General features: G+C 33.1%; 1 protein-coding gene across 2 annotated transcripts in view; it reads left to right on the plus strand.

Moving 5' to 3' along the window:
• LOC146997612 (uncharacterized) overlaps window positions 1–25,134 on the plus strand; it is a 522,595-nt gene extending 497,461 nt beyond the window's left edge. The window contains exon 4 of one of the 2 annotated variants that reach the window (XR_015040718.1): window positions 24,709–25,127. Coding sequence is in view for 1 of the 2 variants with exons in the window: in XM_085815236.1 (XP_085671362.1) it covers window positions 24,709–24,781 (73 nt within the window). In the remaining variant the exon portion in view is untranslated. Of the gene's footprint in view, window positions 1–24,708 lie in introns of both variants that reach the window. The other variant, XM_085815236.1, reaches the window with a different exon arrangement.
• Window positions 25,135–27,194: the final 2,060 nt, after the last annotated feature.

The raw sequence follows: 27,194 nt of genomic DNA on the forward strand, positions 1-27,194 counted from the left end.
AATTTCATTTATTAATTTCTTTCAAGTTTTACTTTATTCTTTATTTTATTTTCTAATATAAATACATTGCTCATGAGCTTATTAAACCATAATGTATAATATTATGTATTAACCAAAGTATTTCACTTTTCCTATAGTAAAAACTGCATTCTTTTGCGATTAACTATTGTTCTTGCGAAACAAAAATATATACCCCATATCTGGCTCTGTACTACTATTCAGTTGGTTATGCTCTTTGTTTCTGCTGTTAAGAGTTTTACACAAACTGCTCTACATTTGTGAAACTTAATGTGCTTTGCATTCCTAGTTAAGTCAAATAAAATATTGTTAGCTCACCAGTGGTGGAATAGTTAAACCGCTGTATACTATTTGTTCAAACCGAATTTAAAACCCAGAGAAAGCTTTGCCGAAGAGTAGCCTCAGTAGTTTTTTCCACGAGTAACGTGTATACGAGGATTCACGGTCCATACATATTATACCATCGACCCTGAAACTGTCGCCAAGCAGCGCGATTTAGCGCCAGCTGTGGATTTGTGACGTACAATATGATCATAAAATCTGCACTTTTCGTTTGATGCACTTCATTCTCGATAAGCCACGCTCGAAATTTGCCGGCGCTTTACAAAATTCAGACGGCATCACCTTGAACTGCAAAAATCCTTGTCCGATAGGAAATGCTGGCTTTTCTCGGCCATTTGTGTGTATCTCTACTTGCCAATATCCACTGTTTAAATCAAGTGTCGAAAACTACTTGCTTCCGGAAAGAGTGTCCAGAATATTGTTAATTTTAAGAAGAGCATAACTGTTTTCCTTCGTGTCCACGTTCAACCGGCGATAATCAACATAAAATCTAGTCAAATCATCCTTCCTTCGGACCAGGTAAAGTTGTTCTACTTTTACCTCCTCCTGTTTAACAATCCTTAAAAGTCTTGGATGTTGCTTCATTGGTGGATGATCTTCCGTATCATTCTTTTCTGAGAAGAACTGGTTGAACTTACGCCAATAGATGTGCGGAAGATAACATCTTGAAATTCTTGAATGACACGTTCGGCAGCTCTCTCATCGCATAGATGTGCTTTTCGAAATAACTCCGACATTTGGCTCTCCGAAGACACAGACTGTGGAAGGCTACTCGTTCGTTTAATGCAAGACAAAGAGTACATGCTGTAAACACCTCGCCTTTACTAATGACTTTCGCCTTATAAGTTGGCGATTCTCACATGGATGGCAAGCCTGTATAGGTCGACGAGTTCCGAGGTCACTAGTACTCCTTAGGGATGTTACAGTTCTTAGGCTATTTCATTATGCCGTACCGTAAATTTCTGTTCTCAGCTTTGGAACCGCGTAGTAAAAATTCTATTCTTGCTGGTACTGTCAGATCGACTTTAGGTATTATTTCGAAAACAGATCTAATTCCTTCATGTTTAATTCTGAACAGGATTATGTTCTCAAAGGCAGAATCCAGATCGTTATTTTTAAAATCCAAGAAAAAATTATATTTACTTAGAAAGTCTAATCCAAGTATGCAAGGTTATGTAATATCTGTATTTGCTACATACGCCGTGTGATGGAAGGCAGTACTTCCAAACGTCACGTTAACGTTTAATTTTCCTTCGATGTCGATTTTATCCAAGAACATAATTTAAAGAGTAACTAAAGGCAGCGTCCAGAGAAGTTTACCTTCAAAATGATGAACCAAATATTTTCGGATTATGATAACGTTTGCTGCTGCATCGATGGTCATACTGCAAGAAACTCCGTTGATATGTCCCATACTGAATAGCCTCCACTCATTGCGTAAATCAGAAGCTCTTTAAAATAGGACTTCTTAGTATCTGGCAACATCCGCTCCGTGAGATGACCACTCTGTAACTGATTAGTTGTTCAACAGCAGAAACTCTTTCTTCGATTTATAGTTTGAGAACAGAAATTCTTGCTCCGACTTTTTGTTCGATCTGAAACTCGTTATCCAGTTTGTTGTTCGGCTGCAGAAATTCGTTCTGCAGTTTCTCAGACATTGTTTTCAACCGTGTCTATTCTGCCTTCCATAACTTCAAACTTGTTTTCTATTGGGGCCTTAAATTCTTTTTTTTTTCTTTCTTCTTGACCTGCTTCGATCTTTTCTGGAACTGAATTGAGTGCTACGTCCATCTTTTCTTGGTCCGATGTTATCTTCTCTTGGCTACTTTCATCACTCCTTTAAGAACATTTCTCTTCTTAACGGATGCTTGGCCCGCTTTCATCTCTTCGGAATATCATATCGGAATTTACGGTCCCTACAATCTTCTCTTGGAATCCTGCAAGGGTTGTCCCCAGATGCCTTAGTTGCTCGTCCAGCACTCCAGTCACCTACATTCAATCCAATTTCTGGCACCAAAAATTGTTGCGAGCTTACGGACTCATAATCGATTGAATGCACACAGAACCGATGATAGCTTGATAAAATTTATTTTCACAAAAGAAACACTTTACATTTCTAGAATTCGCAAATGTAGTCGTATAGCTCTTCTCAATATGACAGAGGACAATCAGTAATTACCACTTGAAACTACTGAGAACGTTAAACAGAAATAGAGCGCAAAGCAAAGCACAAGTAAACAAAGCAAAGCACAAGTAAGCTCGCGAGGAATTTTAATTTTGAATTAAAAATTTACAACTGACTTTCTCTTCGGGCTTATATCATTTATCCCCGACCACTGAGACATCTCTAGTAGCCTCCATTTCTCGAAATTACTGGAAGACAGAGGGATCGATTTCAATACCAAATACACAGAGACCGGACCAAAATGTTGCCAAACAGTCACTACGTCTGGGAAATTTTTGTCGATTTCTCGCCCGACGTTAAGTAGACTTGCCTTTGTAAAATACTTTTTCCTTCAGAGTTTCAATTTTACAAGTATTTTATACTGCATCATACAATAAAATCATATAATTAAACTAAAATTATTTACATATATATATATATAAAATTCGTAAGAGTATTTATAATTGATCAGTTTATCTTGCTATAAACATATTGTACATATTTCTTTTCCATTCGGCATGTTTTTCAGAAATCTGCCAATTTGTGTGAGTAACCAATCTGAAGCATTTGAATGGATGAAATTTTATGTATATACTTTACAGATCGAGATTTTCAAATAACTTCTGTAGAGCCTAAAGAGTCTCTCAAAATATGATGCATGTGTTAACAAACAAGATTATTTAGCGAAATAATATGAAATATGGCGACTTTTGAAGTTTGTCTTACTCTTGACTCTTTATGATTGGTAACAATAGAAATTTTCAGAAAAGAAGATTGCATGGAGTATTGAATGAAATACTTCATATCTTTCGAACCTTAGTTTGGTGATAGGCCTTAAGATTTTTAGAATCAGTCTTAGCCCATTTTCAAACTGATGTACTTTATGCCCCATGTACTCGTATTATATTTTGCAAAAGAATTTACAAAATCTGTTCCTGTGAGATTGTGGACTAGCCTACTAAATCTTCAATGATACTCATGCTTCTTATATTGTATAATCCTGCAACTATCTTTAATACTTATTCTTTGACTGTATTGAATATAATCCTTTCAGAACTTTGTTCAAATATTTCTGACTACCAGTCTGCTTAAGAGATCGTGCATGTACATTGCGAAAAAAAAAGTTGGAGGACAGTTCCTATATTTCCCGTTATACTGGGCCGATTGACGAAATTCAAATTGCGTTTTTCATGCCTCGAAAGCGCGACTTCGGATATATATTAGATTTATATATATCATCACTCTAACATAGGTATCTTGACACAAAATCGGACTTTTTCTGAATTGACATGCCATTCGTTTTCCATATATCGATTCTGCGACTCAAATAATGCCAGACTACCAAGTTTTGTAAAAATCGCACGAGTAGTTTCTAAAAAAATAACTCTCAAAGTTTTAGCTCCTCAATGTTAATTGAATTTGGTATATATGTATTAATATCTCATTTTTTATTTAAAAACTTTTATTCTTCCTTTCACATTTCGAAATTTAGGTTCATTCCAAATAAAATTCACCTATTTTTTATGATTTACATTTAAAATTTGTATTTTTAAATAATTTTTATAAATTTTTCGAAAAACATTTTGTATTATAACCTATAAAAGTTTCATCATCATCTTAAAGTAGGTGTATTCCTAAGCATACCTGCAAAAAATTAGACTTTTTTTATTCAAAATTGTGTAAGATATACACGAATTTACATATTTGCGCGGTTTGAAATTTGGCATCTTTTTTTGAGCGATAATAACGCCAAATGTGGTTTACGTATTTTGTTACAGTGGATTGCCATAGCTATTTTTAATCTTCAGTTTCAAACAAATTTTTACGGAAAATCAATTATATGAAATTTTTGCCTCAGTGATGCGCAATACATATTTATTGATACTATATGAAAAGCTATTTTTTCAATTACAGATGATATTATTCAAATTTTTAACTTTTTTTATTTTTATTTTTTCATTTATATTTTATTTATTTTTTAATGAATAAATAAATTTTTACCTTCGCCTTGTTATCGTCTGCTACTTTACTTTAACTTCATTTAAATTTAATTTTCTAAAACTGAGAAAAGTTCATTTGATGTTTATTTTCACAGTGTTTCACAAACAGAACGTTAACAGTTTGGGTCATGTCCCAGCTTTAAAAAAAATATAAATTTTTACATTAAACCTCTTAAAAAGAATGTCTTAAGTAGTAATTTTCTCTCTTGTTGTAGACTATATAAAAACACATGTTCTTTAATATAGAAATTATTAGACTTAAAAACTCTAAATAATATGATTTAGATTGTTTGCACCCGATATAAGAATCGGGCTACTCAGTGGTACAGGATAAGCGCTGCTGGAGTGGTTTATTTCTTTCTCATTTAACAAAAGGCTTTTAATTTAAATAATTATCCTTTGCATTTTGCTTTAAACTTTATTTATAGTTAAAATGTCTAGAAAATGAAAAGGTATTTTGCAAAGGATATTTAAAGCATTTGACGCAAAGGATATTTTAAAAAATTTCAAAAGAATGCTAAATTTATAAAAGTTTAAAAATCGAAAATTTTTTTGTGTTTTTGTGCGTTGTAATTTTCTTGTGTCAGCACTAGAAACAAATGTAGAAGTAAAGAAGGAAATTAGGTTGAAAAAAGCAAAACTTTAAAGGGGAATCAACTTCAAGGCAGTTGGGTGCTCAAAAAGAAAACACTTGGACGTGCACACCAGCAAATAGCATCAATCGAGTTAGTACTAACGGAAAGGACAAAAATCATATCTTTGCACATTAAATTGAAAAGCGAATGGTTTTCGACTATATGGTTGTATAAATTTAAATTAAGTCATAGAACATCATATCGTATCATAAACGGAACATCCCATGATTTCTCAGTCGAATTATTTGAAGATTCAGGAATTTATCCAGTGACGTTATAAGATATAGTTCGACCGTTTTACCGGCGACCATGAGCGCAAACACGCATACGCCATTTGGACCGATTTATTCTCAAAATGGGGTGGGTGGAATCAAGTCGTAGGGATTTTTTCCGTTTTACTTTTTTTCCTGTTCATTTCCACAGCGTTCAAAGGGCACAGACATAAGAAGACAAAATCACTTTTAAGTAATCTAAGCTGATATGCTGATCATCATTTATTATTAGCTGTTTTAATAAATTATGTTTAATATTAAGCATTTATGTATATATTCTTAAAAATACAAGTGTTTTCTAAAATTAGTTTTGCATAACATTATTTTATAAAAAAACATAAGTAATTTTTTTTATAATTATTCAATTATTACATTTTATTTATGATTTTTCATTATTATATTATTATTATAATGAATTCTAATAATTTAATTATTATAATAATTATATTGCAATAATAATTATAATTACGTTGTAATTGATAATTCGTTTATCTTTTTGATCTTCGAGCTACGATCTATCTGCATTATTACACACTGAAAAAAAATTCCTATTAATTAATTATGATTATACAGTGATAAATAATTAGTATATTTATTGAGTAATTATGGTAATTATAATAACTATATTATAATAAATAAATATTACATCACTTCGATTTTTGCGCTGAAAGCTACATGTAGTATTACATGTACTGGGGAGCTAAAAAACGAAATTTCTTACCTCAGTACTTATTATTCTGTATCACAGTCACTACACATATCCACGTTGTCTTCATCAGAGGAAATAATCAAAGATTCACTTAAATCTTTAATCAAACCATCTTTTTCCCAGTAGTCATTTTCTACATTTTCTACATGAGTGCAGTATTTCTTCCATTCTTCCATCGTTACGCTTTCAAGAGCTTCTTTTGTAATTATTAATAATTTATTCATTACCATGTCTCCAGTTGTGTTGCAGTTCCGAACAAATTGCTTTATTTCACCCCATACGAATTCAATTGCATTAATGTCGCAGTGGTATGGGGGTAGACGTAGAGCCGTAAAATCATGTTTTTCAAGCATTGAATCAAATTTATACGACTTTTCTTTAGGGGCATTTTGTTTCACAAGCTCCATTAACTCTACTTTCCGTAAAACTGGAGAGAACTGAACATTTTTGTTAAGTAACCAATGGCTAATTTCTTCTTTTCGGCTTGCCTTGGTTGGATATTTATTTACTTGAACAGTGTGGTAGGAGGCATTGTATAGAATCAGTACAGCATTTGGTGGAAGATTCGTAATGAGTTTTTCGGAAGTCCATTTTTCAAAAATCGTAGAATTCATTTGCCCGTGATAGTCCCCGGATGTGGTATTTTCTTTGTATACTAGAGACGTATCAGGTAAAATTCCCGTATCTCCTCCAGCATATAAAACAATAATTCTTTGCGATGCATTACCTCTCTGCACGACGCCCAAAACTGCTTGTGATTGCCACCACTTTGAAAATGTTATGTTGCAATCCACCCAAGTTTCGTCCAAGTAAATGAGAGGTCTTCTTTCACGACGTAATTGCCTCACTTTTCTAAGATACTGCGTTCTTTTTAACACAATGTCACTTCTTTCAATAAAAACTTTTCTCTTGTTTTGGCTTTTTTCAATACAAATTCAATACTATGCAGTACATTTCTTAATGTTTCTTTTTTCCATTTAAAATCAATCTTTTCTTGCAGCAAAGGAAGTAATTTTGAAAGTGATAGAATTTTTTTTTCCCTTAATATAAAATTCGTGAACAGTTCTTCGAATTACATCGCATTCAAAATCATCTAAATCCTGTTTAATACGTCTTTTGGGGGCCTTTTTTTTTCCGGGGGAATTAAAAACTGACTCTTCCTCCCTTTCTGCCTCTCGGCGAATTTTCTTTACTGTCGTCAGCGATACTCCTGCAATGCTGCTGGCTCTTTTCGTGGGCTGTGAGATGGGAATGCTAATTTCTCCATTCTCGGCTTTGATGTCACAAAATGAAATGACATTATGCAGCAATTTCTTAGTATCAAAGCTTTGTTTTTACCAACAGAACTCATTTTAACAATAAATCAAGCTATCCCTAACGCTTACACAAAAGATATGCAACAATGACAAATGTTAAGTAAACAATCAACCACGATCTAAATAAATCCCGCGTAAATGCGGTGAAAACATATTGATCGGTTTTTCTTTCTTTACGACAAAAAAGAATACATCCGCTAAAGAATATAGTTCCTTGATTTTAGTGACCTTATCTTTAAAAGTAAGCAATGAACTATGCATTGTTCATATAAAATTCATACATTAGGAAAAACATTTCAACATTCTAGGTTTCAGGGCTGCAAACCAATTTGAATATTAGCATTTATTTCTACAAATGTAAAAAAAGAAGAAAAAACTAAAGGCGCGAAAGACAACTGATGCAACGTCATCACCTGATGACATAAGGATTTTCCCTCCCTCGATCATATAAATTCCCTTTTACCGACGAAGAGAGAACTTTCACGTGACCTCTCACCTCGCAGCAATTAACTGACGCTCCTTTTGGACGATTCTATGTGTTTTGGCAAAATGCCAACAGAGGCTTCGCAACAGACGGTCGAACTATATTACTCCCGCCTTCTTAGAGTGCCTACATGGTGTAGTGGTCTACTCGCTCGGAGCATATTCGGGGCATTGTTCATTTTTCCTTTCCCCTGATTAAAAAAAAAAAAAAAGCTTATGTCTCTACAGTGGCGCCCGAGCTAAACGGAGGTGAATGCTGATTCTTCACTACCAAGATTTAGTTTGACCCTTTAAAAGGGGGGGGGAGTAAAAAATGGTATTTCTCCCGCCTTCTTAGCATGCCTTCGTGGTGTAGTGGTCTGCACGCTCAGCGCGTAGTCGAGAGATCCGTGGTTCGATTCCCGGGGAGGGCATTGCTCATTTTTCAAATCTCCTGCTTCCAAAAAATCCTAATGTCTCTGAAACGTATATGGATATTATCTAAAGACGTTTTTCCTCTTGATGAATACAGTCTTTCCTTTCATCTGATACCTTTAAAATGCTTAGCCTCTAAAGACTGATAAACCCTCTAACCAAATACTGATGAAATGGATTGAATTAAATTATTAAGTTACGACAAAGCAGGGCTATCTGCCTAAAAGGAACAATGCCTTCGTGAAGAACTACTAAGGGAATCCAGCTGGCATACACGTTATACATGAGAAAAAACACGAAAACGCCCATAGAATAATATAGGGTAATAGGATTAAGATTTTCAGAATTTATGGTTTCACCGTTATCATCTTTCATTTACAATTCCTGATTTTACCAATAAATTAAACGGATATTAATTCTCAATCTGAAAGTATCAGATTATCACCTTAAAGAAAGTTAACTATTAAAAACATGTTTTAGTTTAAAAAATTAGGCAATATATAAAACCATATAAATACTTCGGTTTTATTCTCAAATAAAAATTGTATTATTTTTAATTCATAAAACTAAATTTTCTGGAAACTGGAAGCCTCGCAATACTTCTAAACAAACATATCCATCAATAAGGCTGTCCTCTTGAGCTAACCAGTGTGTTCTCTGCACTAGTGGACCAGGGTGCCTAGGCAGTTACTTGAAAAGGCCTCCGTTCCTCGCATTAAGGTAACTGGCCTTTGAGAACTGCACTAATACATTCCATAATAAAAAAATATAATAATAATAATAGAAAAAACATTACACACACTCATGAAATGAGAGCCTCCAACATTATCTTACTTGAAGAGGGTGAAGGAAACAACTGTACAGAGGTAATTGCAGGCCTCTGCTTTAGAACCCAGAACTCCCTCGACATACACTATACTTAACATACAATCATCCATAAATTTAACATGCATTTACCATAATTTCAAATTACGTATCTCTAATAATTTCACTTATTTTTTACACCTACTTCATTTTTAGAATAATTATAAAATTCGTATTCAAAATTCTCAACAAAATTTCAAAAACATAAAAACTTATCTTAATATCCTTCCCTATGAATAATTTAAATAGCTTAAAATTAATTACTTAATTTGCTCACACATAACTATGAAAAATTAGAAAAATTAATGAACAAGAATTTCAGATTTTCTCAAAACAAATTGCAGAAATTTTAACCAAAGTTGAAATGAAAACTATAGAATCCGCAGCATATTAAATAATTTAGTTCCTGAGCTAGATTCACACGAATGTAATAATTTTTGAGCTGTTGAAAAAGTGTAAGTGCAAATAATTTTCTGTCGCACATACTTGCAAACACTAACTCAGATCGACCTTGAACCCGCTGTAATGCTTAATTCCTAAACGGTAATTCACTGATGATTTAAAGCACTTTTTTTTTCTAAATATTGTAGAGATCGGCAAAACAAATTCGATATTCCTTTTCACTAGGCATTCGAACTTCTCAATTTATCGAGAGATTACTTTCAATCTGTAAACACTACACGAGATCATTTTTTGAAGCACTTGCAAAACACCACAGCAGAAGAATGATCTGTTATTTTTTAAACACTGAAAAAACAAATTTGATGATTCACTTCTTTCACATTATCTTGGATATATCACAAAACGATGATTTGAAGAGCTGAACTAAATTTTCCATTGAAGTTTTCAGGCTGCAGGAAACTATCCTACCGGCTTAATTGTCATAATAAGAGCAAAACAAGGAAAAGCCGGAGCAGAACACTGTAGATGCGTCATTAGATCCATATTGAAGACGAAATTTGATTGCGTAGTATTTAAAGAACTTGGCAGTCGAGGCAGTTTTAATTCCATTTTATTTCCAATTGATATTTGTGGCCACAATCACTTGGCACTCTAGTCGTGCCTTTCCACAGAAGATTTACATTTTTGATATTGTTGGGATAGAAAGCAAGCCAGCGAAATTACATCTTAGCACAGTAGAGAGCAAAAGCTGAAGTGCGTCGTTATGAAAGATGGAAGCACGCGAAGAGAAAAGTTTTGGTTTACAATTCGGTGATTAATTGTCAAGAGGCATCTGGTATTAACGGTTACGTAAGATCGCATGATTAATTTGAATGACGTAATGCAGATAAGTTATTACGATTTTAGAATAGAGAGGAAGAATTTATGTTTATAGTTATATTATAATTCTGATTCATACATTTTTTATCTTACATATATATATATATATAGAGAGAGAGAGAGTTATTTAAATATATATATATATAAATTCTCAACGAACGTCTGTATAACTCGCAGCCATTATGATTTCTGTTGCATAAATTTGCTTTTTTTCCCTTTCAATTATTATGTATACTTTCTTTCTACTATTCTATAAATTTATAACTGGCAAATATTCTTGTTTTTACTAAAAAAATGGGGCTTTTTAGTTTCAAAGACGTGTTGTACCCTGACTGCGTGAAGACTGTTATCTTTTATAACATATATTTTTCCTTTTTCTCAACTTTGAGCCAGTACTACTTTCATGTTTTAAGATTTTACAGAAAAGAACATCTTGTAGAAGTTTCTTAACGCCGCCATTTTGGAGTCGACGATCATCCTTCCCCGCGGTAATAGTTTTTACGACCCCGCCTAACGTTTAGCACCCCCCCCTCCACACAAAGTTTAACAGGACATCATTTTTGAACACATGTTTAAATACTTAATTCTGCTATTGGACACTTTGAACCTTATTGCATAACCTTATTTCCAAGAAGTGCTCCGCTGCCTGCTAGGTGTTCAAACTGACCTTTTCCAAGAACTACCATTTTCTACTTCTCTACAGCAACTATGAATTCTACAAGAAACACAGTTTGGTCATCTGAAGAATTAAGTGAATTTTCGTTTGATGTTCGTCATATGATTTCAGTAAGTTAGCGTTTTTTCAATTTGTTTCTAATAGCTTTTCTGTTTTTGCCGAAATAGGCTCCAATTTGATTTTATTATTTAAAGCAATCTCTATAAAAAGTTTATCGTTTCCTTGGAATTAAAAGTTTAGTCCCGCATAATCGGGAACCGCCCATTTTAGGAGTATTGTTTGAATGACCATTTGGTTTGAAGTATTGTATTTTTATATTTACATTTGATTTTCAATTTTGAATTTGCCTATAATGTTTTTAGACCAATTTTTTTTCGAATGTTCATTTTATATAATGTAAAGTTTTTTTTTTTTTTTTTTGTATAGTCAATTTGAATTAATGTTATGTTTTATCCAAGTGTTTCGAAAACGTAACGTATAGGGAAACTTCTGGTACATTTGACATTCGATTTTACGGTTTTATATGAACTTTAACGTCTTAATTGAAAATTTAATTGAATCTGTGTTTGGTTTATGATCTCAAATGAACCAGGAGAACGAAACACGTTTTCGAAACATATTAATCCACTTTTATAAAGCTTTAATTCATTTTCCCTGATGAGTTCGGAGTTTTAGTTTCAATAAAAGGAGATTAATTTTTATATTATTGTTTCGTATATTTTTTTCCCTTTTGCATTTTTAGTTTTCGAATCTGTACTACTTTGATTCTTTTTTTAATTTTGAATTGATTAGATATTGTGTTAAATCTCTTATACAAAGATGCAATTATTAATATTGTTGAGAAATTGCCTTGCTTTGACTCCAATTTACTTTTACTTTAGATACTTTAAGTTTATATATATTATTTTGATTGTTGAATTCAATTAAGTTTACCCCTTGATTAAAGTCTTGCCTGAAGCAATCTTATATTTTGCAATACATTTATTATTTAATTAGTGACAAATTTATTTTTGGTGTACATTATTTATTTTAAAGTTGAATAAATTTTATTAGCTATTTTACATGTGTTTTTCAGTATTTGTTCACTTGCTCAATTAATGAGGAATTAAAAATTAAAAAATATTCTCAATATTGTACATATTAGCGTTTGAAGTAAATTAAAAGATATACGAAAAAAATGCTTGCAGGCATATACGTTGGCACAAAAGTTTGCCGTTACATTTAGATTTAATTTCGGAATGAAGATGATAATATTTTGCAAAATCCTTAAAAATTATTTACCCCCTGTAATGACCTTACGGATTAATAAGGCACCATAAGGAAAACGACACCAACATTTATTAAAAATTAACTTTCAAAGAATAATGAAAAAAAAATTAACATTTAAAGAATAAAGGCAAACTCGGAGCACTACCTCGCTCCTACAACATAATTAACCTACAACCTGCCTCCTCTGAGGCTAACATGCAACTCTTGTCTCTCACTTGCTGGGCTCTCCCAGGCAGCTGATTGGCTCACCGCTGCCAGATACATGACACCCCCCGGTAAGATTGTGCTACGCCAAAGCGAAGCAGAATCTGAAAACTGAACCAGCAAATACAAACTTAAATTGTATACTCCACATACCAAATTAATTCAAAATATATGAACATGTATACATGATGTAATAACATACTTTGAAATAAATGCAATAAACATTCATCTCACAACAGATGAACAGACGGCTTGATACAATACCGGAGTTCTGTAATAAAACATATATGCAATACTATTTCAAAACACACTATTATAATGCAATATTAAATTTAAACCAGTAATTTGATTTTCAAAACAGATGGAAAGTAGCTCTCGTACAATTCCGGAACAAAAGAAAGTAACTAATGCAAAGTTTTAAAACATATTAGTTCATACCTATTTCCTTCACCCACTAGTCTTGAAAGACCATCTGCATTTTTTAATTGTTCACCAGGGCAATGAGAAATATGAATATTATAGCGCTGAAGTGCCATTGCCCACCTCTGTAATTTGGCTGAATGCGGTGCCGACTTCTACAAATATAATAATGGATTATGGTCTGTGATCAGCTCGATATTCGATCCAAACACCCAACACCCGAACTTTTTTAATGACCACACAACGGCATAAGCCTCGCGTTCAATAGTTGACCAGTTCTGCTAAGTTTTCGAAAGTTTTTGACTGGCAAAGCTGATAGGATGCAAACTGCCTTTGCTGTCTCGTTGTGACAAGCAAGCACCAACACCATATGAACTAGCATCACACTGTATGGTGTAAGGTTTTTCTGGTTCTGGAGTGTACAGTTTTGGTGCTTCACACAGTCGACGTTTCAGTTCTTTAAATGCTGATTCCTCAACATCAGTCCATGGAATTATCTCAGGAATTTTCTTTTTCGTAAGCTCCGTCAATGGGCGAGCTATTTCTGCATAATTCTTTATGTAATCACGATAATAGTTGAATAAGCCTGATGCACTCTTTAGAGCAGTCTTTGTTTTAGGACTTTTTATAATTTCAATGGCTTGTAATTTTTCAGGATCAGGTTGATGTCTTCCAGCTCCTATTATATGTCCTAAATACTTTATCTCCGAACGTGCAAAAACACATTTCTTCACGTTCACCGTAAACCTGAGATCACTTAATGTAGTTAGCACAGCATCTAAATGTTTGAGATGCGAATTCCAATCTGGTGAAAAGATAGCAATATCATCAATATATGCTTTGCAAAAATCACTATGTTTTCTTAAGGCATCATTCATCACTCGCTGAAAAGTAGAAGCTGTATTTTTTAATCCAAAAGGCATCACTTTCCAACGATACTGGGAACGATGTGTCTTGAATGATGTTAAATCACGACTTTCTTCTTCTAAAGGTATTTCCCAGTAACTTTTCAAGACATCTAAACAGGTGATAACATTCGCGTGTCCAATTTTATTGATTAGATCAGTCACATTCTCCATTGGAAAATAAACAGGTTTGGTTACTTGATTCAACAACCTGAAATCAATACATAAACGCATACTTCCGTCTTTCTTGGCAACACATACGACTGGGTATGCTATTTCAGCTTCACTTGGCTCAATAAGACCCAAGCTCTCCAATTCCTCGATCTGTTTATCTACTTCAGGTTTCAAAGATTCTGGGATCTTATAGATATATGGCTTTTTTCTTTCAGCTCCAGGTAACAACCGAATTCTATGTTCACCAACTCTGGCTATTTGGATCTCCCCAGAAAATAACGCGATGTGCTTGAGTAAGAGCTCGTGTAATTCCTTTTGTTTGCTATCCTCTAAATGACTAATATCCACCTCGATGTTCCTTCTTGTTACTGCGCAATCTCCTTTATTTGGAGTGGTATGAATTTCCCCAAACTCAGAATCATCTTCAAATATCACTCCCACAGTTTGTGCTCGAACATAAAATTTTCTTATTTTGTTCACATGAACATGCCTCACACTCCCATCGGGTAATTTAACTTTGTAAGAATGAGGATTCACTCTTTCAACAATTTCACCTGGACCTGTCCACCTAGCATATAGCTTGTTGCTAGAGTCTGGTATATGTAAATATACTAGATCACCATTTTTAAATTCTTTCAAACTTTTGCGACGGTTAAAATAATATGCATAAGCTTCTTGTTTTTCCGCGGAAGATAAAGAAGCGAGCTCAGATGCTTTCTCTAAATTTATCTTTAATTCTTGTAGATAATCAACTGCTGAATTACTCAGATTAAGAGGTAATGGTATTTCACCGGACCATGATGATTTTAACACAGCTAAGGGATCTCTAGCTTCACGACCGTACATAAGCATAAATGGAGATACACCGGTAGTGCAATTTGGAACTTCACGATACGCAAAAAGTAAATAAGGTATGTGCTTGTCCCAATTAACAGGATCTGTGCGAATTACATGATGTAACATTTGTTTAAATACCCGATTCCATTTTTCCACTGAGCCGTTTGATGCTGGGTAACCAGGTGTCGAAAAACGAGGATGAGTTCCTAACCTTTTTTCGAATTCTTGAGTTAATTGTGAGGTAAAATTAGTGCCTTGATCGCTACAAATTATTTCTGGAATACCGGTTCTCATAAAAATATCTAAAAGAGCCTCACAAGTAGCTTTAGCAGAAAGACTTTTTAAAGGTATGACTTCTGGCAATTTTTAATGATTATCTATCAAACACAAACAATATTTATGTTTCCTTCCTGAAGGAGGTGAAATTTCACCAATAATATCTATATTTACCGTATGAAAGGGATATGGCGCGCGAACAATAGGAGTAATCGGAATTTTATCCGATTGTCTTTCCGGACTTTTTAATTGACATCTTTCGCATGTTCTACAATAATTTTCTACATCTTTGGATATGTTCGGCCAATGAAATGAAAGCTTAATTCTTTCTTTAGTTTTCCTCATACCTAAATGATTTCCGAATATGGAATGATGAGCTAATTGAAGGACTTTATTTCGATAATTCTCGGGAAAAACTAACTGTTGTATGTTTTCCCCACAAATTGTTTCTTTATGAAATAATAATTCGTCCTGTAAAAAGAAATTATTCTTTCCTACTTCTGCATCCTTAAAAGAATTTATTAACGTTTGGCAGTTTCTCTGATCGACCTTAAATTTATTCGATTCCGAATAACTGTTTAGTCTTTCATCATTCTGATTCGCAACTGAGCTATAAAAAAGATTTACATTTGACAGTTCAACGGCGCCAACCTCAAGTTGTTTTTGTTTATGAGTTTCCGGTTTCGTCTCGGGGAAGACTGTTGATTCATTCTCGTCTTCAAATATGCGATCCCATACATCTGGTGTAATTAAACATTGGACATTTAGCTTATCTGTCAACGCGAAAAGAGCTTCTACGCGCGAATATAGACAACTGTTTGGTTTTTTGTAATAAATGGGAATAGTTGCTAACGTTGCCTCTATGACGTCGCCAAATGCGGAACTTAAAATGATTTTACCCTTACTTTCTATTTTTAAATCAGGAATTAATGTAGTGTTCAAAATTGGTATTTCCGTACCTGAATCTTTCATAGCTTCTACTTGCTTCCCTGCAATGTAAATAGTAATCTTTTCCAAGGAATAAAAATTAAGTTTTCCGTCGGAACACTCGGAATTTTGTAAATGTTTAGAATTTACATTTGTAACAACCGCATTGTCCTTCCACTTACTTGAAGTGTTAACTTTCGGTTTGACCGGGAAATTATCGTTCTGTTTATTGGACCTCTCAAATTTATTTCGCCTGTTCGGGCAATCCTTAGCCAGATGTAAACTGCTACTACACACATAACATTCTCGCGGTTTAAACGAATGTTTCTGTTCATTTACCACTAAATCTTTTCTTAGCGCTGGTGGAATATATTTAGAGTTTTTGTTGTATGAATCACGAAAATTAGCGCGTTTTTCACCTCTTATGTCATCAAAAAATTTACCTTTTGCGATGAAATAAGTGTCGCATTCCTTCGCTAGTTCTTCTGGACGTAGCCAACTTTCACCTTGTCGAACTGCAACATGGCACGCTAAATCACTATCCAATGTTTGAAAAAGTTTGTCGGAAATTATTAAGTTAATTAAAGACTCAAAATCACTGACGTTTCTACTTTTACAATAATGGATCCAACATGATCTTAAACGAGAGGCGAACTGCAAATGAGTTTCCCCCGTCAACCTTTGAGCTTGGCGAAAATTTTCTAAACATATAATTGGCGATGGTTCATATTCCTTAAGAATTAAAGATTTAATTTTTTCATAATCTTTCAAATCATCATCTTTAATATATACTAGAATATTAGAAGATTTATCACCTATCAGTTTAAGTAAAATTTCAGACTTAAACTCATTTGGTACGTTCTTATGCTTAAAAGCCCTTTCTATGGAATCAAAAAATAAGTTCCATGCTTCACCCTTTTTAGGTACAGAAATCGATAATGCCTGTACAGCTTTCAAAAGCTTATCTAATGAAAGTGTATTTTCTACGTTATTACTAGATTCGTTGCTACTTTCGATTTGCATTAAACGCAATTTCACAATTTCTTCTGACTTTTTCCTTTCTTCAACCGTAGTATTAAGAAATTCAATAACAAAATCTTTATCTTTCAAATATTCTTTAGAACTTAAAAGCTTATCTTTTAATTCTACAACTTTTAAACTAGAATCGGCTTCTTCACCTAGTTCCTTCAACACCGAAATCAAACCACTTTTAACTACTCCTTTAAACATATTTAGAAGAAATTTTCCTTAAAGTTACAACAAAAATTTCTCACCTTTTCTCCAAAATCCATTCGGCTTCGTTAGCTCTGGTTCTCGAAAGAGAGCGTGCTGTAATGACCTTACGGATTAATAAGGCACCATAAGGAAAACGACACCAACATTTATTAAAAATTAACTTTCAAAGAATAATGAAAAAAAATTAACATTTAAAGACTAAAGGCAAACTCAGAGCACTACCTCGCTCCTACAACATAATTAACCTACAACCTGCCTCCTCTGAGGCTAACATGCAACTCTTGTCTCTCACTTGCTGGGCTCTCCCAGGCAGCTGATTGGCTCACCGCTGCCAGATACATGACACCCCCCATAAAGAATATTTCTCTAAATAACAGATAAGAATAATTATTGGACTATATATAAGCATAATGTTTTTTAATGTCTATGTTTTCCTTTATTTCTGTTACAGAATATATCAGGAGTAAATCTGAAACAAAGCCTTAAATTTTTAAAAAGGCCTTAAATTTGAAACGCCTTAAATTTTTAACCACATAAATATCAAAATATGATATAAATTTTCATGTATTTTGTTTTGATCATATTAAACTCATAACAAAAGGATCTGTAATAATATTTAGTCGGATTTTAAATAAACAAAATATTTATATCTTTTTAAACTGTTAAATTTATAAAATTTCATTTTGATTCTCTGGCAGAATAAAGAAACAAAAGCAACAGTTTTCCTGAGGGTGTTTTCCCACCAGAAGTTTCTCCACCAAATGCAAACAATATACTAAAGTGTGTTTGGTCTTTATTTCTAACAGGCATAATTTTGTAGTTGAATGAAAACAATATCACCTCTCTTAAGTATTTTTAATTGCGTTAAATATAATTGATAATATGGCCTCTAACTACCTGCGCAGAAGGTAAACATTTTCTAACACTCGGGGTGTTCTTTCTTGATGAGATTATTGCAGTACAGTCAAATTTAAGGAATAATTTGTATAAATCTTACGATTCTCGTACATAGGGGCATTAGGTCAGAATGGCTATTAGTCTCGAAACGGCATTTTACGTCGAATCAGTAAAGACGTTAAATGAATCACTTTTCAAATTATTGCCACCAAATGTTATCGAATTGTATTATATTTAAAGAAATTAAATAATGAAAAATCTGCATGAATATATGTATGTTTCTCTCACTGTGAAAAAATAACGATAACTAGAGCCATCCAAATTTGAATAACGTAGTTCTCCACCTGAATATGGGCGCCTGGAAGCCCAAATTTGGAATTAAATGTTTTATAATTTATTTCATATTTTGTAAAATTTTAATGAATTACTTATTAACAAACTCGACGATTTCGAAGTGAGCAGTGGCTACACTGTACGAAATAAACCATTTTTATTCACAGTGCACGAGACTGTCCATCGGAAGGAAATTCTAAAGACATGCAGTTTTTAAATATTTTTACCTAAAAGAAGCGTTAGCCCAAATACTGTCGAAATGTATGTGTGTATAATCTCCCTTTGGGAGCAATATAAAATCGGAAAACATTCAGATTTTATTACATGTTTGTCATTCTTTTATAGTTTTATCTGATGCGAAAATGAATGAATATTTAGCCTCTAACTTGTATAGGATATGTTCCAGGAAATCTAACACCACGTTTGCATAACACCTATTTTATATAACGGGGGAGGGGGGAAACCATACTTATTTTTCATTATTTTCAGTGAATATATTAAGTACATTTTCCTATAAACTAAAATTATCAAATTTTGTGTTTACGTTAATAAGTATTTGAAAAGCTTCTCAAAATGAGAAGCTTTACAAATACTTATTATTATTTCTCAAATCTTATTTATGGACCCGTTGGATTCTGTCATACAACCGGGCTTAAATTTTCTACAGAGTAGTAAAAGGCCAAATTTCAATGAAGAATAGGCAATGTTTTTGACATATAAGAATTAAATGTTACTGCTGCTAAGAATGCATGTAATAAAAACTGCATGATATTAACTATAATTTTTCAACTGCCAAATATTATAGCAAAGCCTGATTTTGTAAATATCAGTCAAGTTCATTATGAAATAAGAGTATGAAACATGACCTTGAAATAATCCTTAGTGTTCTTACTATCATGATCAGCTAATTAAACAGCCATTCCAATCAATTAAAATGCATATAAAACATATGAATTGATAAGAAGTATGCTGTGAACATTTAGAAAATTGCATCTGCTGATTTTGCATATAGTAAGTTACAATTAAATCTACTTAAATTTAAAATGGAGCGAAATTAACTATTTAGTACCTGTGCAATTATTATTTGATGAGTAATGGTATTGAAGATCCAAAATTTAAATATCACTGAATATAGAATAACTCACATACAACATCTAAAATGGAATTTCAAGTCCCATGAGCAACTAATTATCTAATGCAAAATGCGTTTTATCTGCTCAATATGAAATGACGATTGTTTGGTTTTAAATTTTAGAAGTCATTCTGTTTGTCTTTAAACACTGAAAGTTATTTTCCGTTTCTTAATTATCATTCTTTGATTTCAGAGTGAAGGTTAGCGGAGAAAGAAATCTGACCATCGAAGAATTAGCTCTCATAATGTTATCATCTAAGCAGACTAAGCAGCTGCTTCTGGCATTGCTCATATTGGTTAATTTATAATTTAAAATAATACAAAAATAGTTTGAAAAAATAAAAATAAAGTTTAAAAGACAGACGCAAATTGTTAAAAACAATTTTCTCTATTTATGAAATTAAATGCTTTGGGCTACTGCACAGGTCCAACCTTACTCGTGAAACAGAAATTTGTATAAAATAATATTTGCTTTTCATTTATAATAAAATGGAGGCAAATGCATATCCTTTAAAAGAATACTGACTACTACAAACAATTTCTATGTTAATGCGATTCATTTTGACGTTAACAAAAATATATTAGATTCCTGACACATACCAGGCATAAGTTAAGTAATACATACCAAGTTAAGTATGGCCGACACCTGTTGATTCCCTTAAATATATATTATGTATTACAGGTTCTTGCTAACTGTTAAGCTTTGCCTGCAGTTTTGAAAGATAACCTTTTGGAGGACGGACCGAGGGTCTCCTACCACTACGCTGTCATGAAGACTTCCGGCTTGATAGTTTGACAACCCTTTGCTGCCTAATTTCTGTACACATTTACAAATATCCAAGCCTTCTCCGAACCCATCGGTAGGGCAGTCATTTACTATTATACCGGCAAGGCGACCCATTCCCATACCAAAAAAAGGAGAAATTCCATTTCAGTTAGTTTATACAATCGTACAGAACTGTACTCAAGATGATATATTTCCAAGCAGAATGGTGAAATTATACTCATATTTTTGGGTGGATAAGCTTATTATTCAACTTTTTTCTCTGATAATGTACTGTTAGGAGCTAAGGGTTTAAGGAGATCTCTTAAAAAATTAATACTGAGGAGCAGGAAAAAATTAACAATTTATTATAATCGACAAGAGAACAGAGCAAAGCTAATAGTTATAAGCAACTCAAAGAGAAAGCAGAAATAAGGCAATTACTCCTTAACACATGAGAAATATTGCAGATTACCGATATCATTCACAGAGTGAACTGTGAAACTCAGTTTAGCTCTCTGAGCCACATTCTTCCTGAAATCATTCAGAACCGACTAACAAGTGACCCACTGCCCAGTTGTCAGAGCTACATCTAGATGGAGTTGCACGGGCTTCTGGAAGCTTCGGTGCACGTCTAGGAAAGGTAGCTTTCTTGCAAACTAAGTACGCAAACACCTTAATTACCCAACCAAGCGCAAGTACACCAAAAGAACAGTTCAGCCCCTAGACCGTTAATCAGTGACATAACATAAGATAAAGTAGCATCAAAAGATTGACAAATGCTATTGAAAAGTAAAAGATAATACAAAAATTCACAAAATACGTAGATATACAACCATGTACTATAACACTGAATAACAGTTGCTGCAGGTTACAAGTAAACTATACAATGTAAAAATGAGACTTCTCGTTACTTCTTGTCGTCGAGATGACATCCGAACTAAGTCTGGGATTCCTAACGGATTACTGTCATCCCGATGATAAAAAAGCGATCATCAGACACGCATTTACCTTATCAGGTTCAATGTTTCTTCTTACCTTCTTCAGAAAGATACAATGACCTGACTAGAACAGAGAGCTTACTAAAGCTATGTTCACTAATTGTAGTAAGTAGACAGGATACAGACGAAGGGTATACAAAACCCTTTATTTTTCTTTATATACAATGACTTCCGTACTTCGGAATACAATGACCCTCCACTCGGGGTCTAACGTAAAAGATATCAAAATAAAACTAAACTCTAATTTAACTTTAGAATAAGATTGGCCTTATAATAACAGGAAGCGTATGTAGCACAGAGACTGTGAACACTACAATACGTTTAATTTATCAAGAGGATTAAAACCTCTGGCCTGGAAGGCAAATAGCAACTGCGTAACTTCTAAGGTAAGCGGCCTGCTTCGAACTCACTGCTTCCTCTCTTCTGCTTGGCAAAATGGCCACACTTAAATACTTGGCGTTCGCCAGACAACTTTGCATAAACTCCTTCACGCTTATAATTCTGGAAGTAGAAAATAAGAAGTGATAGTAAAGATTTAAAATAAAATAAACGTTAGTAAAACTTAAGATCCTTACAACCTAAACAACTTCAAGCATTACAGGTATCACACTGTTATGTTGTATACAATACTACATGGTGGACATGTTCGTGCTTCATTCAGCTCTTACAGTGATATAACTTCAAGCATTGCAAATCCAAAGGCAGAGTCTGAAAATATTGACACTGAAAGTCCATTAGCATGTGTATGGTAGCGGCTAGTCGTGTTGTCTTCCTAAGCAAAACCATTTCAGCTTGATTAAAATATCTTCTCGCAAACTCTTTCGCCATGTATATATCAGTGACTATCTTCCATTAGATAAAGCCCACTTCTTGTGACACTTTCCATTTTGGAGCTATCCTTGAGCATTTTAAATTGGGAGTTCCCATTGGTTTGCGGAACTGTATCCGGGATATCAGAAACTGTTGGATACCATAGATCTTTAGACATTTGTGTGTCATATTCTATCGGAGACTATAAATGATCCCATAGAAATTGCGATTTCTGGAGCCTCAAGACGTTTATGATGATAGCTTCCCTTTAACCCTTCATGTCCTGGGGTGGTGTTCCTGAGATTACCTGAAAGGCTGCCCAGAAGGGAAAGTGGCTAGTAGCACTGACTACCGTACCGACAGCTTCGAATCCAGGAGAAGGCATGGATATAAAAATGTCTATTCCCAGGACGCAACGGTGACCGCCTATTACGTTTTACCATAGTAAAATGGATGCCGCTTCTGACCTTAGCCAAAACCTAAAATGGTTAGTGCCGCCATAAAAAAATCGTGTAAGGATAGAGCTGAAGAACTACGAAATGCTCTTGTTAGGAAGATTAGCTGTTGACCTTGAATTGTAGTTTTCTTTTTTTTCGGTGGGGGGGGGGATAACTTTTATTCTTCAGACCGAGACTTCGTACAGGACGATTTGCTCTGAGACTTTTTGTCCAGGTTTTGAGAAATTCAGCAAAAGCACCTCAACTTGGTTGTGCAACCTTTACTACAGAGTTTTGTATTTGGGTTACCCTTAATTTAATTTACCTGAAACGGGAAGCCACGAAAGTCTATTGCTTGCGATAATTACAAAATATTTAAGATTTACAAATTTGATAGATTGGTCCGAAATTTTAATATATGGGTTTCTTTTTAGTTCTTGATGTCTACAATTTAGGAATGCTTTAGTTTTGGCTCCAGAAATTTGAATTTCTTGTTGCTTTGCCAGTTTTGAAAGTTGAAAATACAGTGCTGTGTCTTGGTTTCATAGATGTAGATAAAGAACTATTTGTAGTTACTTGTACATGGCGATATGTTAGACAGCTGCAGATTAAGTTCAGAATTGATGCTGGACATTCTACTGATTTTAAAATATTGTAGACATCCGCATGGATGTCCAGAGAGATCACTATTATATGCATACTGTTATTCTTATTTCAGCCTATTGTTTGCAGCAGGTCATTTAGTGAGTGTTCTGTTGATTTATTTTTTAGAAAATAACACTGTTTGTTGAAGTAATGTATTGGTTCCAGAAAATGGTGAAGTCTTAGCAATCATGTGCGCTCTAAGAGCCTGCTTACTGCAGGAAGCAGGCAGATTGGTCTGTATGAAGTGAGGAAGGATAGATCTTTGTCAGCCTTTGGTAATAATACATCTCCAATTTTTGTATCTCTAGGTAAATACTGTAAGCGCTAAAAGTTGGCAATTAGGAATTGTATCAATGATGGGAACTGCCTATAAAGTACCTTGATGATCTGTTTATCTATACTACCTGCGTCCAGTGTCTTCTTTATATCCGGGACTCTAAACAGGGATCTTCCACTGCTAGTGCGACATCCTAACCACTTATATCCGAAATCACGCTAGGAAGAATGTCATAATTCCTTATATTTTCTCCCATGTAATAGAAAGTGAAAAGAGGCACAATACCCAGTCAGCCAGATCCAAGAGGTGAAAAATTATCTTTTTCCCTATTCAAGCCCCGCAAAAGAGGTCATTAAATTTTTCGAAACCACGGAACGCGATAAATCAACTTGTCTGAGATTCGAAACATAGCTCTTCGAATATTAGTTAGATGTGCTAACGGTTTATACAATAAGAACAAGCGTGGCCGAATGCAGTAATTCCTTACAAAATTATGCCTTTCTTGTTAGGAATAACAATTGCTTTTCATGCAACAAATTATTTTACAGACACTAAACATATTTACAGAACATTTCAGATTCCGTTTTCAATTTCTTTTAAAGTAAAACAAGACTCAGCAGTTCCTAAAAAAAAATGAAGCAGATAATAAATAATAATAATAATAATGAAATTTGTATTAAAACTTTTATTTAGTGATAGGATTTTAAAGTAATTTTTCATTTTGTTTACATTATTTGCAGATGTATGCAAGGGAAAGAAAGTACTGACTTATACTCGGTATCTGAATGTATGTTAAGACTTTAATATCTAAACTTAAACAATGCGAATTACCATTTTCTAAAAATCAAAATCTTGGATGGAACTAAAATAGAATTCCTTTTTCTAAGCACTACTTTGCATTTACTTTGGAAAAATATATCTAGTGCTTAAGTTAAGCATTTGTAGAAGCTTTGAATTCATCATTAATGTATTCCTTTTTTGTTTCAGTCAGCATCGCCTGCAAAGGAGATAAAGAAAAGAGCTCTGCAAATAAGTACAGCCTTTCTTCCAGATGCGGCATGTAATTCCTTAAAAGAATGGAGACATTTGTTTGTTAAAAGTCTTTTTGTTTGAATTTTATAAAGGATTCATTCAAAATTTATTTATTAGTTAAATACTCCAAATTAAGACCTTCTTTTACCTCCTCAAATTATCTTTCTGTTAAATATATGCGTGTTTGCTTGTATTTCTTTATCTTTGGAAACGGAAATCTTTGCTTTCTAGAATATTATTCCATGACTTGAAATAAACATCAGTCGCATTTTCTTTATTACTAATTACTCGTTACATTTATTTATAAATCATGGCGTTTCAGAAACAAAAAAGGAAACTAGGGAACGAAAATGTTTTTGGGGGGTTTCTCTTGATTGAAGGTATTTGAAATTGAATATTATAAAATGCCAATTCTTTGGAATTTTACACAGTGTTTTTAAGGGTTTAATCCATGTAAAGTATACATAATAACAGAACAATAAAATAATTTTTTAAAAACATTTTATTGTTCTAAAAGCTTTCAGATTTTAGATTACGCCCAAAGGAGCGTTTTATTAAGGTTTTGTGTGTTACCTTTTTATATTAAACACCATGTTCTTCACACTTAAATCATAAAATTCAATTCAACAGCAATATCGCAAAATAATTTAAAAAGAGCATAACTTTAGGATTTCTAATACATAGTCTCGCGAGCTGGAGATAAAAATGCTTTTCTTTACAGTGTTGCCGTTGCTCGCTTTGAAATCGTTGAGTTTCTTAATCAAAAACTCATAAATGCTTTACAAAATATAAAATAGGTAATAAAATAAATTTCAAATTCCAAATTTGGTCTTCCAAATGCCCATAGTCGGGTGGAGACTTACGTTATTTAAAATTCGATAGTTTTAGATGCCGTTGTTTTACCACAATGCGAGAAACATACATACATTTATGCAGATTTTTCATTATTTAATTTCTTTAAATATAATACAGGGTGATAATATTTGATGGTAACAATTTGAAAAGTGATTTAGACTTTTAAATGTTTCGAGGGAAAATGCAAAAACGAAATTAAAAGCCCTTCTAGGCTAACGCCCTTCGGGCTAATAATTCAGTCATTAATAATAGTTAAGACTAGCAAATCATTAAAAAAGATAAGTAAGAATTCAAATTTCTAATGCTGTTAAATTAATTAATCCACAAGACAGAACATTGTTGAGGCTTTTTTAGGATAAAAGAGACTTCGGAGATGCTAAACAAATAATTTCCTTGCATCCTGTGACATATTCATTATCAGAAGCAAAATTTTAAGCTAATTAATGGAAAATGTTTGCTAAAGTTATTTTAAATAGTGAAACGTTAATGGGCAGTCAGTCAATGTTGACAAAAGACGCAATACAATTAATTCAGAAATCTGTATTCCTAACGTTCTACACGTGGCGAAAGACAAGCACAATTAAATTAAGTACCTTATTAGTTGTTAAATATTTATGATTTGGTGTCAACAGTGAAACTTATCTTTATTTATTACATAGATAAAGAACAGAAATTTCATTAATTATCATCTTAATAAAATTAATAAATACTTTTTATTTATTATTTTTAAGACAAATTATTTCTTTCTGCTACTCATCCCGTTTAACTGATTCTGTAAACGTTCGTGTAATCATAATGTCCGCCTCTATATTTCTGAGCGAAATGTAAGGAAATGTATTGATCCGAGTAAACTTTGGTTAACTCTTTCTGTTTTTCAATTTATGTGTTCAACCACTCGAAAAATTTAGTTTATTTATGTACGTAAGCATGTATGTGCTTTTGTGAATGGAAAAAATTGTTTTGATAATTAATTTAAAACTACTAGTTAAAATTCCTGATGAATATATTTATCTGTAATTCAAGGAAAAAAATTCAAATTTGAAAAGATATCTACATAGGAATTTTTAACTTATTCTAGAAGAAGCATCGAATTATGAGTTCTGTTTCATTAGCCTTTTTTTCTTTTTCCAGTTTTGAATCTCAAAATTTAGTGTTAGCTTTCCGAAGAAGATCATGCGTAAGTTGCTGAACGAGCTAAATTTACATCTAAAGCCTGCTTCTGGAAATTTACATTAAAATGTTTTGGATAAAAGATGTGAACGTTATCAGAGCATATGCTGGACTTTGCATTGAAGGTTAAAGTTAGATAAAGATATTTCATAACAGTTTAAATATTCTGTACTGAAAATCAAATAGCAGACAAATATTTTATTGTAATTTTTACTATATAACAACAGTAATAATGGTAATATCAAATAATGTAATTTTTATTACAATCATGATAATTCAACTAAACAGTAATAATAATACGACGCTACTGTATAATTATAGTTTTGCCAAAACACAGTTTAAAAAATATATGCGGAATTTAACGAAAATTGCTTATTTCGCAATGTTAGTAATTTGAGTAAACTGAAAATTTACATTGCT

Source organism: Stegodyphus dumicola, chromosome 4, assembly GCF_044657685.1.
Source record: "Stegodyphus dumicola isolate Sdum_Otavi_A_Nest chromosome 4, ASM4465768v1".
NCBI lineage: Eukaryota > Metazoa > Arthropoda > Arachnida > Araneae > Eresidae > Stegodyphus > Stegodyphus dumicola.